The sequence below is a fragment of the Electrophorus electricus genome, chromosome 5, assembly GCF_041902795.1.
Source record: "Electrophorus electricus isolate QZ-2024a chromosome 5, ASM4190279v1, whole genome shotgun sequence".
Taxonomy (NCBI): domain Eukaryota; kingdom Metazoa; phylum Chordata; class Actinopteri; order Gymnotiformes; family Gymnotidae; genus Electrophorus; species Electrophorus electricus.
In genome coordinates this window covers 13,640,207-13,656,996 of record NC_137501.1, presented here as the reverse complement: position 1 = coordinate 13,656,996, position 16,790 = coordinate 13,640,207, and the positions used below count along the sequence as shown (strand labels likewise).

Genomic DNA, 16,790 nt, shown 5'->3' with positions numbered 1-16,790 from the left:
CGTAAAATTGAGTAAAAAACAGACAGAAGATTGCAGCTAATAGCTGGTGCCCTACAACAAAACTGCAAACCTGCAGGTATCAGAGAAACAGGAAAACCACAATGTGGCAACGGTGTACACTGACTACATTTAACAGCTGCTTGGTGCTCAGTAAGCAAATCTCGGTACAATAAGTCTCTCTTCAAGTCAAAGAAGTAAAACTGACCTAGGATCAGCTTATAACTTCTTTACAAATCACATTTTGCATACCCAGAGTTGGTCAACAGGTATTTATCCTTCAGATCTGCTCAAACTGTTCTTTGCCCTGATAAGAACCATTCTGCGATATATGACACTCACGTCTCAGTGGTGCTGTGTTTGATTGGATAAAACAGGATGTGTGGGTAGGGCCTCCTGGGAAGGATTTGGGCCCTACTAGCTTGATTTTAACCAGAGCTGCACCTTGACCTCCCTCATTATGACATCATGATGCTTCAGTAACTATAAACTTTAAACTAAAAAACAAAAAAAACATTTATGCGCTCCATCCTTAGTTCAGTTAAAGTGTATTTTAAAAGGTGAAAAATAAGCACTGACATTCATATGTCATGTGTAGAAGATCAAAGACCACACATTTAACAGAAGTAACCTGCACGCTGCACACACTTTGGGTTGGTAAGTATTGCTTGAAAGAAAATAATGTGTTAGTTAAAACACTTCTCAGTCCGTGAACCCATGATGCCTGCTGACTGTTCACAGTCATCTGAGCCACAAAATTTAACCCCATCACGTGATTGGCCCACACCAATGGAACCGTCCTATCAGCTTATAGAGCAAACATTCGCTTCAAAGACCTTCAGAGACCCTCACCACCATCAGCCACTCAGCACCAGTCACTGACATGGAGACATCAAGAATCACTCTCACTACTCTCATGTGTAAGTAGTTTGTTTATTTGTTTGTTTTTATTTGTTTGTGAAGGTTCAACCATTTTTGTTTCTCAATATTGTTGGTGCAGGTGTGGTGTTCTCGAGTCAGAAGAGTACCTCCGGAACAGAAGTAGAGATGAGAGTCAGACGAGGAGACAATGCCACTTTCTACTGTGACATATCCAGTGGATCATATACAACATGGTTTAGGAACTGCTCACATGATCACCAACCTCCTCTCATAATAGAAAAGAAAGCGCTGTTGAATAAAAACGATCAAAGATTCCAACGTTTTCATTTTGTGTACAACTTCTCAAGTCAGTCCCATGATCTTGTGGTTGAGAAAGTCACGGAAAAGGACCTGGGCTTGTACTACTGTGCAAAACAAGAGAAGAAGTTCATTGCTGACAAAGAAGACTCAGAATCTGTTTTTTATTATGGGACTCTGATTACACGTCTCTCCCTTGCAGGTGAGCATGCACCTTTATCATTTTTGCTGGTTTCTCACTTACTAAGACTTTGAAACTGCTCCCACTAAACCTGAAAAGAAAAGCTTTGTTGTGTTTGTAATTTTGTTTTACATTTTGGAGCATAAAATATGACATTTGAAGTGAAATGTCATGCATGTGTTCCTCTTCAGAAACGACCACCCTTACACTTCCTGTATCAGAGTGTAGGACACTGCTGTTCACTGTGTGTCCTGTGTGTGTTCTCCTCTCCTCTCTCGTCTCCTCCACCTGTGTGTACTGCCTCTGTCATAACAAATCCACAGGTACTGTATCACTCTCTCACTATCTTCTATGGCTTCCATTCCTACCCAGATATAGTAATACAGTATGTTGTCCTTGGTAGATAAATACATTATCCTTGCTAGGTCAGTAACAGTTAAAAAACATTCTACTTATTGAGAACACACACGTGTTCAAAGCTGGTGTCTACTTTAAACACTTTAAACACTTTAACACTTGTCTATATGAAATTTCATACGTGTCAGTTGATTTCCGAAGGTTCCATCTTCAGGTACCCCTTATATCCCACAGAGCACCATAACAGTACACAGTTTAGTTTAGTGTCATTTAGTTCATGTCGGTCAGGTCAGGTGATAAATACATCTCAGTGGCCTTTTTCTTTTTCTACATGGTCAGCCAGAACTCTTGGGGATATCAGCTTGGCTTTATCAGTTTGGTATTATCAGCTTGGGGAACTCTTGGGGATATCAGTTCCTCATGACTGACTGTGTGGGTTAGTTGAATGGTTTAGTCCAACTGGTCTAAGAGCACTTTTGGAATGTCATACTGACATCATCACATGACACTGGGTGCTGCAGCAGCTGTGACATCTTAGCTATAAAGTTTTCTCATTTTTAATGGGATGTGATGTCACCATACCTGTATCATTCTGCTGACCCATGGTTGCTAAGTAACAATGGACACATTATTCTAAGTTGCTGCTATTTCTTTGACAGAAAATAAATAGTAAAGTTTTAAAAACAAAACATGTTGGAAACATCAGTGATTTTTTGCTTTACCTCTTTCACCTTAACTACTGTATAAAAGTGATGTGGCACTGCTAGTGGTGTTTTTATTGCGAATAACACTTATGATGAACCACACCTCTCTTTTCTATCTCACACGTGGGTCTAAATACTGCCATGATGTCCTTCATCGTATCACATGACCTCCAGTGTTTCCTAGAGTCTGGGCATTAACATTTACTGCGCGTCTCTCTCCTGACTGCAGATGTTGGTGTTGATCAGCAGGGGAGTGTGAAATCGAGGACAGGGCAGGAGGTACAAAACTCTTTAGTTACTCTCCCTGTGTTATCTTATGTGTTATCTTATATTGCCATGTAAAAGTGGAATAAAATTAATGAATGTGAAATCATTTCAAGCCAGTTCAGTTTTTAAGGGAGTAAATCTGTTGTAATGTAAGTGCAGTGTTTTTAAATCATTGTAGGTTGGAGGAGATGAGCTTCTTTACACCTCGGTAGACTTCTCAAAGGCAGAGAACCAACCCAAGAAGAAGAGAGTTCAGAACGCACATTTCTGTACGTATTCTGAGGTCAGAACAGACAGAGTGTAGAAGATTCAGTAGGAAGCATCTTGAGTTGGATGACTCTTCTGGTTTTTATTTGTTCTTAAGAATAAGAAATTTAAAGTAAATAAACTGATGACATTTTTCCCTGTACAAATATAATGGATTGTATGTAATTTCTGGTCACTCAATGATTTTGTCATTCTAATAGCATACAAGGACACAGACATTCATCCCAGTATTAAACCCAACCTGTTTTTGTCACCCAAAACAAGTGAATCTTTTAAATGTGTATAGATAAGAAAACACCATCCGCTGTGATTGAGCTTCTGTGTGACTTTGTTCTATATTTCGATTTTTTATGTTAATGTTTCATGTTAAGTCTGTTAGTGCTGCATTTAAAGTTTCCACAGTGACAGAGCAGTGTAAGTGTCTGAAGGAGGTTGTTGGTACGTCTTTCTTCTATGAGGTGTGAAAACCTCATAGCTGAGAGTCACTGCTGCACAGCATGTTTATGGGTTTGAGTTTCCTGTGGGTGGGTGTGTTAGAGAAAGAAAGAACAAGAGAGAGAATTTATGTTGGTTGTATGTGATTATGTTTTTGGTCCCATTCCTTCTTGGGGTGGGTGTGTGTGTGTGTGTGTGTGCACATGTGCTAATAGTTTGTCTCTGGTTGCTTCTGAAACCTCTACCAGCTGCATGTAGACAGTTTCTTCTGCTCTATAATGATCTGCAGTCATGTGCTCTTCATCGCCCCCACTGGTGGTGAGAGAGAATGCAGTAGCAAATTAAACAGCCTGTTTAACCAGACAGCCTCTCTGACTGACCAATTAACCAGACTGACTAACAAACAGATCAAACTGAAACTAAACCAATAAAGGAAATGGGAAAGTATCATTTGTTGTACTATGGTGTTTTTTGTAAGCACAGGAAAATTAAGAGCTGTAGATCACCTAGCATTTCTAAATAAAATGTCTAGAATGAGCTCTACACCAACACTTAGGCTAAACTGCATGTGACACCTGTAAGCATAACTAGTAGCATCTTGCTTCAGGAGAAAGAGGCATTCCTGCTGGATGCCTACACAAGTCCTCATGGAGTCATGGTTGGAGGTGGTTTTGTTACTGTATTGTCACAGACAAAGTGGATTGAAAGTTGTTTAGACCTTGGATAATAAAGGACAATGAGGGTCTCTCTCTAACGTAATCTAGGCCCTGTTTCTCAAAAGCTTTGTAGTGTTAAGATCTCATCTTAAATGAGAGAGAGAGAGTATTCAATGGAATAATTGCTCTACCATTTAAAGATTATTTTTGTGCTACAATGTTCTTGGGTGTCAGGATCTGAACTGGAATCGCCTCCAGGTAGAGTTCAGAGGCTTTAATGCAAAAGCAGGAAGGGCAATCCAAAAACAAAGTCAAAAACTAGACTTAGACTAGTGACAGGACAGAATACAAAAATACAGACAAGTCAGGCTAGGGGCAGGTAAAAGGCAAGAACAGAGTGAACAGGCCTTGGTCAAAACGAGATCAGGTAAATATTCAAGGAAACAGCTCAGAAACACAAGACATGCTTAAACAACTTACACAAACAGTAACAAGAGGGTATTTATAGGCAGACAAAGGGAAAAACTAGACACAGGTCTAACTAGTAATCAGGGTATTGGAAATGAACAGAAGAATTCTGGAGAATGTAGTTCACAGGTGTGAATTAACTCAGGTGTTTAACCTGAATGAAAATCCAAAAATGTGAAGTTGGCGGTCTCAGGGCTGAGATTTTGAAGCTCCGCACTGTGAACCGTGGCCCTCTGAAAGTGATGGTTCCGTATGTGCCCTAAAGCAGCTGGTCACACCTTGTCTATGGTAAACTCCTGCATTTCCTAGAGTGACCACAAGAGGGCACCCGTGCATGTTTAAATTTTTGGGATACGCTTGTGTAAAAGTTTATGTTACGGACTGAATTCTGCTTAGCTTCACTTCCTACTCCTATAGCCTACAACTCAGGAAATTATCGGTAGCTCATGTTGAAGTGTACATAGAAGAAAACACAGAATAAAACATGTGTTTAACTCAGGTAAGTAACCTAACTGGTTAAAAGAACAATGTTTACACAGAGATCACATAAAACTGTCACAATTAGTCCCTCTCAGCTTCCATGTGCCATGTTTTTCCTGTCTTGTATATTTTAGTTCCATTCCATAGTTTCGTTTTTTCTGCCCCTCATTTGATTGCTCACACCTGTCCTTCGTTTCTACCTTGTTTAGTTCATGTATTGAAACCCTGCCTTGGGCACTTGGTCTCGGCTGTTCATTGTGTTTAGTGAATGTTTCTTAGTAGGTTCATTGCTTATCCAAGCCAATCAGCTGTGTGTATTCTAAGTATGTAGAGTTGTGTTTATCCTAGCCTTCGTGTTTCCAAGCCTGTTATAGCCTACTTCCCTTCTTTGTCTTCGTGTGCTTTTGTTTCTTTATTATGTATCCCCGTATCACTAAAATAACCCTGGACTGCTCTGACGACTCTGAATCTGGATGTGCCCACAATAAATCTCGCTCTTCTGTGATGGAGTCTATGATGGATGATTACACTGACCTGTCACTCACTTTCTCTTTGGCAAAAACCTTCCCAATCTGACAACGCTAATCTAATAAGATTTATTATTCTTCTTTGAATTGCCACTATATATAAAAATACTATGCTAATAAATGTTCCTTGCTTTGTCTTTGAGACACTCTTCACTCCATGGTGTTTCTGAGTGATTGTATCTGTCTGAAAAGCATCCGTGAGTTCGAGAACGTCGCTACATAAAAATACTAATAATAATAATAATACTGCTCCATTACTCCACCTCATCTCCATCTGTTTGGCTAAGAAAACATGCCATAACCGACGTGTCTAAGACAACTGTGCTGAATTCTGTTACTGAACTTGGTTAGTAACCTGCGCCAGAAAGATGAATTGATCTTTAAATGAACTGTGTGTCGAGCGTCACACTCCACTGAGCCTCATGTAAATCCAGGAGTACGTCTATGATGTCCCAGATGTGTCAGTAAGCACTTCTCGGAGCACGCTGCCACCACCTGTTGCTTGTTAGAGAGAGATGGTATTTACAAAGCGTCAAAATGATTTATTGCTTGATCTGATTGATTGAATTGACAGCTGTCAATCACCTCCACCACCCGACCCCTCCCCTTCCCCACATATTTATATATTTCTATTATTATTATATGATTTACGATGTGACAATTTTATATGAAAACAAATTAAAACAATGAGGGATCCTCACAATAGTTTTATTGACTTTTTCTTAAAAATTATTTAATTATCAAATATTCAAGTGATTAAAGTAAATAAAGGTTACGAGTCTTAAACGATTACGTACCACCCAGTCTTTAATGTCCACTCTGCTCCGCTGCCGGTCTTGTACTGATACTCAAACATGCTTATGGGTCTCGGTTGTGTGTCTCTCTCTCTCTCACTCACCCACTCACTCACTCACCCATCCCACTCTCTCCCATTGGCCAATTCTCTAAGAAGTCACACCTCCTCAAGTCCTGCCCACTACACATGCAGGAAAAAACGTTCTGACAAAATTGATATAAGGTGTCCTTCCCCCTAAAACCAAACTCCTCCTAGGGTCAGAAATACACTAGGCCAGAAAGTTCAAATTCTGCCACCTTATTTTCTACCAAACCACCCGGTCTGGTTAATCCTGTGCAGCATGCAACTCCTCCCACAAAACCAGACCCTCGTACCTGCTCATTTAAGTTTAGTTGTACCCCCGATGTTTGAGTAGGAATCATTGAAATAATTCTTTAATAGTAAAATAATGTGATTAAAGAAATTTAAAGTTTTCAGTCTCATACTACACCAGTTTTTCTCCACTGTCTCTATCTGTTCAGTTTCCTCTCTGACACGCAGTCTACAGCCAGAGGTCATTGACTCACTCACTCACACTCTCTCTCTCTCTCACACACACACACAGACACCTCTCCCCGACAACTCTTCACATCTTATTTGCCAGATGTACTCAAAGGGATTTCACTTAATTAGCTTCAAAATGGTCCATCTTACATGCCCACTTTAAAATGTTTTTAAAAATAAAGGTTTTGGGCTGTGCACACTGAAGTTGATTTCCAATAAGGAACTGATGGTCATGTAAATGATTATGAGACATGGGTGCATTTTTTTGTCAGGAGATAAATGAATTGGAGAGATTTGGTGTTGTGTATTTTTTCATTTATGTATTTATTTTCATATCTTATTTAATCTTATGTAAGTAATATATGTATGCAACTCTGGCTAAGAGTGTCTGCCAAACACTATAAATGTAATCTGTATAAATGTGAATGTAATGTTTAGCATTGCCTCATAAGTTTGGTATTGCAAATAATTCTTGAATCACTCTCAATTAGTTGCATAGCTGCTTGATGTGGAGTGTAAAGGAACCTTTGTCTTGAGAGGTCCTAAGGCAGATGATTCTTACTGTAGTCAATGATTTATTTATAGCACCATTATTGCCACTGTAACATCTAAAGTAAACTCCAGTAAGCAGCATCCTATCATTGTTTGAAAAGAATAAAAATCCCTGACATCTTGCAGCCAGTGGTTGCTGCTGAACATCAGCACTGGAAGTCTTCTATTGTGTCATACTGGTGCAGTGCTGACTTCTAATCATACTAGTACAGTGTTGACTTCTAGTAATAATAGTGCAGTGTTGTTTTCTGTGTCATATTAGTGCAGTGCTGTCTTCACTATGTCATACTAGTGCAGTGTTGTCTTCTACTGTGTCATACTGTAACACCCCTTCACCAGCCCCGAACTCCTTCACATACTGGTACAGTGCTCATGTAGCCAACTTCCAGGTACTCTGAAAGGGCCATCCCCTATAACACTTGCATAGAATATCAGTAAACTGTTTGCAGGCAGTGGTAGCTCAGTGGTTAAGGTACTTGATTTGTAATCAGAAGGTTGCTGGTTCAAGCTCTACCACTGCTAAGTTGCTACTGTTGGGCCCCTGAGCCTCAATTGCTCAAGTTATACTCAGTCATAGTTGTAAGACACTTTGGATAAAAAGTGTCAGCTAAATGCTATAAAGGTAAATTCTGAAGGGCAAACATACAAAAACAGCCCGTGAGAGCTTTGTGTTTAAATTATTACCTTGAAAAATATTTACATTTGTAATTTTTTTCTGGTTGCAATGAAATAAAATTGAATCCTTTTACTTGATAAAACATGAGGATGGCTACAGAAGGATTTGTAAGGTTTAAATATTATTCAAGACTGTGTGTAATATTCAGGACAATGGTGACAAATTTTGGACAAGCTCTACACGTAAGGCATTTCCCATCTTTGATGAGCAAAGTTCATATACATATACAGTGTACACACTCTCTACTATACACATATACTCAATAATTTTATGCATATATTTGCATAATTATGATTTCAATGTTACAGAGTAAAGTGTTAGGTTGTTGTTACTGTGCACTGAAACAAAATATCTAACCACAAGAGTAAAGCCTGAGAGAAGTTTCTGTTAAAAATAGAGGCTGAATTGATATTTATGTCCAATTCAGTGCCAATGCCAACTGTTCCAGAGAAAGAGACTCTAGAATGTGCACAAACATATTCTGTACACTACTCAAATTTGAAGGAAAGTTGTTTTACATGCTGTTGAGTTAGTTGTTTTACATATGATGTAGTTAGTTCTGGTGGATCCTGCAGTTTCTGGTGAAATTGGGGGAGGGCAGAGAGCTCATGTTCTAACACTATTTCTTGCTGTTCAGAAAGCAGTTTGACAGAGACCTCTGAGATACCAAGGGATTTGTTGTTTAACACAATGGTGTCGGTTTGGTTCAGAGCAGTTAAGAAAATAAAGATCTGACCATTGAAGCTTTTTGTTTGTAGATTAGGGTAGATCTGGCTTATGTAGTGGTCTGGTTGGACAGTGGTTGAGAGTTTAGCCTGCTTCCATGGAAATGGCTCATTTAACAAATCTGCTGAAAAATGAAGAGCCTCTCTTTTAAGCCCTGCCCTTAGAACAAAAAGCTAAAGGAAGAATTGTAAATAGCTCCAGCATAACAAGTCTCTAGACAACACATAAATTACATATATAAAATTAAAAACATAGTTCACAAACAGTAGCTTCACTTCAATACATTTCACCTCATCTCCACATACAAACACACAGACACATACAATTCAGCACAACAACCGAGGCACAGAAGTAACCACTAGCATCCCTCCCAACTGTTATTGGTAATATACATTCATGGAAACAGTCCTCAGTGTTGATCTGTCTGCAAAGTTAATGTTGTCTTTCAACTCTAGATTAAATGACTGTGATAGTTATAAGGAAAATGTATGAATTAATATGTTGTAAAAGACAAACTATGAAATAAACTGCTATATTGAATATTTTACTGGACATATCTGTTGTGTAAATCTTATTATGTATCATTCCATGAAATATCACTACCCATGAATTCATTATCATTATCTTATAGACTCTAAGTTTGTGATTGTGGGACAATCACATCTTTTAGAGCATGCACATTGAAATGCACATTGTACAAAAAAAAACATTGAAAACAAGTGCCATGAGGGCTTGAATTTCAAGAATGCTCCAAGTTTCTTAAAAGCCAGTCTACACTTCAAGTAAACTCTGCTCTTATGTCTTAACCCTCAATTGCTCAAGTTGTACTCAGTCAATTGTAAGACGCTTTGGATAAAAGCGTCAGCTAAATGCCCTAAAAGTAAATAGTTTAGAACAGCTGTTGATTACTGTAAAAATGTTTTTATATCAAATTAAGTAATTTATTATCAATTAATGATATTTTTCCATTTCATGTGGCATGGACAAACATTGCCAGTTATGATACTGATTAAGGATGAGCCTATATTTATTCTTAAGAATGTTATAGCTGACATGTACCGCAGTCAGGGTGGTTATTATAGCTTTTTAAGCGTATGACTGTACAAGACTTTCTGTCACGGGCGCAGAACGACTAAAAAAAGAAAGAGAAGCAAATTCAAGTCTCCAACTGAAGTGTTTAACGAAATGAACAAGAACGAACATAAAAGTCCACTAATGCGAACAAATGCGCCAACGAAACATGAATGACCGACATTAGTCATACAAACTAAACAGGCTTAAATAAAGACAAAATATGACATCATAACCCCGAGGTGGTATGACTACTAATATCCAACACACACCACCTGAGGGAGTTGTGGACAAACATAAGACATGTGACGAGGTCACGCAGGAATAACACAAACAAAAGTCCACGTGCGCCGCCGGTCGCCGGTAAACGACAGCAAAGAGGAGGCGGTACCGTGAAACTTTCAAGACAACACCAAGTCAGGGATGTTCCTTTTGTCTTTTTAATTACTTATTGTGAATAACGTGTTAACATTCTGATTGTTTATACAGTAGACCAAGAAAACATAGAATGATATAATATTCTGAACGGGAACCTCCTGTATTCATATTGAAAATGCTTTGCTTTGCTTTGAGAAAGAGAGAGAGAGAGAGAGAGAGAGAGAGAGAGAGAGAGAGAGAGAGAGAGAGAGAGAGAGAACGGTTTTATGAATATTATACATTTTCACTGCATCACCTGCTGTGTACTTTATATAGGGTGTTATGACAACCAAGGTTAATCGTGGCGTCACCCCGCGTAGAAGTTTATATATTTTACTGCGCAGCGCAATTTTCTGTTAGTTATAACCAGTTTGATCGCTGATATTTGATTACGACTTATAAACGCACTGACCGCAGCTTGGCGGAATATCAAGTAAGTTTTTCTTCATTCATCTCCATAAAACAGAGAGATGAATAATTATGGAAATTGTGTGTAATCGGTTTTGGGAAAAGAATAACCGTTGTAAGTACAGTGAGGATATCGACGTCCAGACCCGAGTAGCCTTTTATATGAATTAGTGAACCTCTCTAGCGGTCCTATCTAGCTAACTATCAGTGGTAGGATAAATACAGCTCCCGTACTTTGTGTGTAGCAACAACCACAGGGGACGTCGCTCTTGATATCTAGTTGACTATACTAACGCTATCTTGCTAGTTAACTAATGTAACGGTTTAGGGATTTCGTTTCTAATATTAACTACCTAACGCTAGTTAACATTAGCCCAAACATGTGGCTACATAGCTAGGTTAGATAACCTAGCTAATGATTTTTATAGATTATTATTTAAATGAATGTTTATAGTGCATTAATACATTTAGCTAGCTACATCTTCCATTTTTTCATTGTTAACTGACCACGTTAATGCTAAACTATCTAGCTAGCTATGTTTGTTCCCTTTTAGTTTACTGTATTTACATTATGTAGCCCGATTTTTCTGCCTTTTGACTTGGAACTTTTCTGATTACATCCGTATGTTTTAGAATTGATAAAATGAGTTGGAGGAAAAATACCTGAATTGAATTTCGTTAGGGGAGTTGTCTCCTCTGGAAAGATTCATTGATCTTTAAATGAACTGAACTTGGTTACGGGAGTTGTCTCCTCTGGAAAGATCCATTGATCTTTAAATGAACTGAACTTGGTTAGGGGAGTTGTCTGCTCCAGAAAAACTCATTTATCTTTAAATGAACTGAACTTGGTTAGAGGAGTTGTCTGCTCCGGAAAGATTCATTGAGCTTTAAGACATTAACCTGAACATTTTCATCCCATTTGCTCTGGGCAGCATTGCCTCTGCCCTGTCCTTGTGTGTCATCGTCCAGTTTCAGCTGTTCCTTTTTGCTAATCTTTTCTCTTGTATTTTGATATCGCCACTTCTTTCCTTCTTAACCTACAGTTGTTGTATTCTGCCCACTGGCTTTAGCTACCATACTCTCTCATGTTGATAAAATATAACTTCACAATCAGATCTGCAATTTTAGACAATGAACCACTCGAAGGATAAGTGGGGTCATCTGAAACTATTGCTTTTACATAAATCATATAAAGTATAATTAAAATGCTCATTAAGGGAGAAACCAAGATTCAGACCAAAATTAAATCATATATGATTTTTGATTAAAATTATGTATTTATGATAAACATCTACCTTGTACCTTAAGGGCAGTAGGCTAAAGCCCATCTGGGGCCATATACAGTCAGATCAGTTTTAACTGATACCAGTACCGGTGACTCCTGGCGCCATGCACCATGCATCATCCCACTACCCGCTACAGTCGTTAAACCTACAGAGTTCTCTTAGAGGTTTACGGCAGTGAGGAAGTGGAAGTTTGAGCATAATTAAGTTGTTTTGCTGTCATCCATTTCTTCCCCAGTTATAATCATCCAGTTATTAAATTTCCTGTTTTCTCATTTCTACGTAAGTACACTTGAGACTGGGGATTACAGAAGTAAGGACTGCCTGTTTAAAACTGTTAGTTTACAAGATTAACCACCTGATTTCACAACAAAAACATTTTTCCCAAAAATGGTCACATGGTTTTCTAGAACAGGCTCTGCTACTGACTAAAGAGCATCCATGTCAACTGTTCCTGTACAGTTCCCTCAACCACAAAACAAGATGTATAACATTTAGTGACTTGGAAACATGTGCATTGCTGTATGTGTCTCACACAATGCACAATATGTTTTACTGAATCAGTCACACAGTTTTTAAAAAATTAAATGTCACATAGTAAGACACCAGCATGAAAAAGAAACAAACATGACGTTTCAGTTTTAAAATGTAGTTTTTTGTTTGTTTTTGTTTTTGTTTGTTTCTCATTAATTATTATCCCAGGCGAATATGCACATGGCCTCATCAACCCCTGGGGACATTTACTTTATATTTCAGTTGTTTTAATAACAAATTCCTTATTTGTGTAGTTACACCTTTGAGATGTGTTGTTCAATAACTCATATTTTCAACATCCTCCATTAACATTACAAATTTCATTAGCATAATCAATGTCAATTTTTTCTATTAAGAATCTTTAACAAATTAGTTTTTGTTTGTGCAAAGCTCACTAAGCCCCTCCAAGGACAACAGTAAGATCCAGACTGTTCACAGCAGTTTTGCTGATTCATTAACAACAGCTTTTGCCTCAGTATAAGTGACACCTTTGTAGGTGCCACTGATGGGAAACTCCAGAACACTGTTGTTAAAGCAGGTAATTTGAACAGTGCCAGTGTAGGGGAGATCTACGGTGACACGGCCAATTGTGACGTCTACATCTACTACTTTCCCTGGAGGAACTTTGAAAGAGAAAGAGAACGTCTCAGTTTTTTCTTCAGAGTTCTCTAAACTATATGTGCTTTCAGTACCCACAGTAAAACCAAACCCAGTTTTTATTTCAACAACCTCAGGAATGCCTGCCTGCACTTCAAAGCTGAAGTTGAATTCAATCTTGTTGGTCACAGACCAGGATGACTTTTTGGTGACTGTTTTTGAGGATTCTATTTTGTATTCTTGCATCTCACTAGTATTGTTGTGGTAAGTCATTGATTTGATTTCCTCAACAGCCACCTTGGGTATCACACTATGAAGTGTGGGATAATTCATGTTCTTTAACACAGTAGACTTGATGGTGTTTATAAATTTGAAACCCAAGCTATCAATGTCTGAACCTGCTCTTCCTGTGACTCCCACGCAGATTCCAGAACCAGTATCAATTGGATATTCTGTTTTCAGCCCCCAGTCTGTCATATGTGCAAAAAATTCTGGGGAGCGATTGGTCTTGAACTTGATGGCACCCAGACGTGTTCCAGCTCCATTTCCCCACAGTGAGAGAGAAGTGAAGTGCTCTCCATCTTCAAATGTAAATTCTTTAAAGTCCCCGGCAGGATTTCCAAATTGCCTGCACTGGCCATCAGTAAGCCACACCTTTATGGCCTTGATCTGCCAGCCTCCTGCCCACACCCATATCTTTCGCAGAGTTGCTCCATTGCCAATACCATCAAAATCAAATTTGCCACCACCTTGCCCACCAATCACGAGCACTGGCGCCAGGTATGACATGGTCTTGCTCTTAATCGGAAGCTTAAAAAGACAAGACAATTACTGGATAATAGGTCCTTTGGCCTCAAAACACATTATCTATGAACATATGGTAGGTATATATATCTAAGGTATGGTAGGTTTTGTGCTGATAGCATGATGATAGCATGATTAATCCATCTCACAATAATCACTGGTTTATTTATAAAGTTACTACTATAAATCTTAAATTGCATGCACCATTCCATCAAGTACAGTAATCATACTTACAGAGAGATTCTGAGTAGGGGTTAGAAAGATTCCTTCCCAGGGTATTGTTGTGTATTGTGTCAGCTGCAGGTTGGCCACTCTCTTAAATACAGCAGATAAAGTGGGCAGAGTCTGATGTACGCTGGGACTTCTGAAGAAATGGCTTTGGTGAGTGAGCAATTTTCTGACTTGCATTACGCAACATATACTTGGAAATTTAGTTGATATGAATCACAGTTAATATTTGGATAAATGGTCACAGACTTGACTCCTTGAATTCCATGAATCAATGATTATAGAGTGCTTCAGTAGTGCTATGGTCAGAGTGAATGAAAAGTCTTTCAACACACTCTTGCTCATTTGTTATGGAAATGTGATGAATTTGTTTGTCATTTTTCTTTTTAATCCTAACTAGTTTTGTTTAATGGTAGGTTTGTTGATGTTTTTATTACTTCTATGATTTTCAATGCAATGCAGAAAAAGTTAATCCAGCATTAACTTGGTGGAGAGGAATGGGGTGTATCATCAGCCCTTCTGAGTCAAACTGAGAGACAGTCAGCAAATGTACAGCATGAAAGAATATTGAAAAAATGCAATTATTTATCTATCTGTAGTAACGATTTGTTCTGCAAAATCCAAATTTCACTCAAGTTCATCATAAAAACAACCTCATCTCTAAATTGTATGTACGGAAACAGAACAGAAGTGGGGAAATCCAGTCGAATAAACAGAAGGAGAACTAGCTCAACTGGAACTACCTAGATTGCATCAGGTTCAGTGGAAAGGCACGCCCTGTCCTCCTCAATAACACTATTTCATGTTGATTAATGAACATCAATGTTCAACACACTACACAACCTTCACATTAATGATAAACACACTACATAAACTTTACATTAATGTTGAATATTAATGTGACGGTCGTGTAGTGAATATTAATGTTAAAGTTGTGTAGTGTGTTTGAACATTACTATGAACCTTCACATTAATGTTCAATACACTACATAACCTTCACATTAATGTTGATGGCAATGGTTGATGGCAAGATGGCAGCGCGGTAGCACGCAGCGGCCACTCCAGGTCCGATAAATGGTGCTATTGTGCCACTATCTGTAATCTCAACAACACATTTTTCCAGCAACTTAAACAATAAATACATGGGAACAAACAACCTCCATAGCCTGTGTCGTGTCCGTTGATGCAGGAAAGAAGAGACCGGAAACAGTACGTTATCTTGTGGCCTTTTATTAATGCAGAGCTCTGGAGATGTCACTTCACAGCGCAGTGCGAGTGAGATCTAAAGCATAACTTTGCAACAGACAGACTTATAGTTTTCTCGCCTTGCGCCACTTCCGCTTTTGTACTTTTCCATCTCAGCCGTCGCCTCTGTCTTGACTGTCGCGTACACATGTCTTCTTGCACAATCACACATATGCACGTCTAGGGCATTTCCTGTTCTGTCTGCACATACAGCAATTATTAATTCAAGCATTAATCCTATTCCATTCTGTGCATTATTCTCTATTAGTATAAGCTTAGCATTCATTTAGTTTATGCAACCCCACACCTGCTACATTTAAGACATAATGCACAAACTTACCTGGACGACGGCGTGCTTCACACACTGTGAGCGCGGGTTGCTATGCGAATCAGGCCTGCAGACCACGGCGTCGCCTGAGTCCGAATGCCGAAGGAGGAGACAAGGAAGCAGAAGCGGGGGAAGCGAGCTGGGGTCCGTGCTAGGCTAAAGGCTAATCCTAGCAGGCAAGCTCTACCATCTCTGTTCCTCTCAAATGTCTGCTCCTTGGATAATAAACTGGTCTGAATCAACCTTCTGCAGACTACACAGCGAAAGTTCAGAGGTTGCTGTGTTTTAGTCTTTACTGAAACGTGGCTCAGCGACAGTATTCCAGATGCCGTTATTCATCTGGTACTGCTCACCGCTGGTGGAGTTTGTATTTGTTTATAATCGCGCTGTATATTCTACCCAGCGCGCACACACGAGAGGCTCTCCAGGAGCTGTATGGAGCGATTATTGAACTGCAGACGGACTGTTTATTGTCCCCGGAGATTTCTACCACGCAAATCTCAAGTCAGTACTGCCTAAATTCCATCAACATGTGAACTTTGCAACGAGAAGAGCGAACATGCTGGATCTTGTTTACCACCATCGTCCCCGTGCCTAAGAAGCCCATGGTGTTGTGTCTCAATGACTACCGTCCTGTCGCACTCACATCCATCATCATGAAGTGCTTCGAGAGACTCGTCTTGAGACACATCAAGACCCAGCGTCCCCCTTCTCTGGACCCCCTGCACTTCGCGTACCCCTCCAACCGCTCTACGGATGATGCCATCTCCACCACACTTCATCTGGCACTCATACATCTGGATAAAAAGGGCACCTGCATAAGAATGCTTTTCATAGACTTCAGTTAAGCATTCAACACCATTGTTCCTCAGCATCTGATTGGGAAGTTGAGCTTACTGGGTTTGAACACCTCCCTCTGCAACTGGATCCTGGATTTCTTGATTGGTAGACCTCAGTCAGTCCGGATCAGGAGCAGCACTTCCAACACCACCACATTGAGTACTGGTGCTCCCCAGGGCAGCATACTCAGCCCTCTGCTGTTCACACTGCTGACTCATGACTGT

At 39.3% G+C, this 16,790-nt stretch overlaps 2 protein-coding genes across 2 annotated transcripts; one reads left to right on the top strand and one right to left on the bottom strand.

Moving 5' to 3' along the window:
* Positions 1-863: 863 nt before the first annotated feature.
* Positions 864-2,998, top strand: LOC145657940 (uncharacterized). Its single transcript, XM_081714821.1, has 5 exons — positions 864-917; positions 998-1,378; positions 1,549-1,680; positions 2,648-2,697; positions 2,864-2,998. The coding sequence occupies exons 1-5, from the start codon at positions 881-883 to the stop codon at positions 2,987-2,989; spliced, it is 726 nt and encodes a 241-aa protein (XP_081570947.1). The 5' UTR covers positions 864-880; the 3' UTR covers positions 2,990-2,998.
* A 7,460-nt stretch (positions 2,999-10,458) lies between these two features.
* On the bottom strand, positions 10,459-14,234 carry LOC113569163 (aerolysin-like protein). The gene is made up of 2 exons (XM_035530088.2): positions 14,160-14,234; positions 10,459-13,931 (listed from the first exon to the last, which is right to left on the bottom strand). The coding sequence occupies exon 2, from the start codon at positions 13,908-13,910 to the stop codon at positions 12,957-12,959; it is 954 nt and encodes a 317-aa protein (XP_035385981.1). The 5' UTR covers positions 13,911-13,931; positions 14,160-14,234; the 3' UTR covers positions 10,459-12,956.
* Between the last annotated feature and the right edge of the window lie 2,556 nt (positions 14,235-16,790).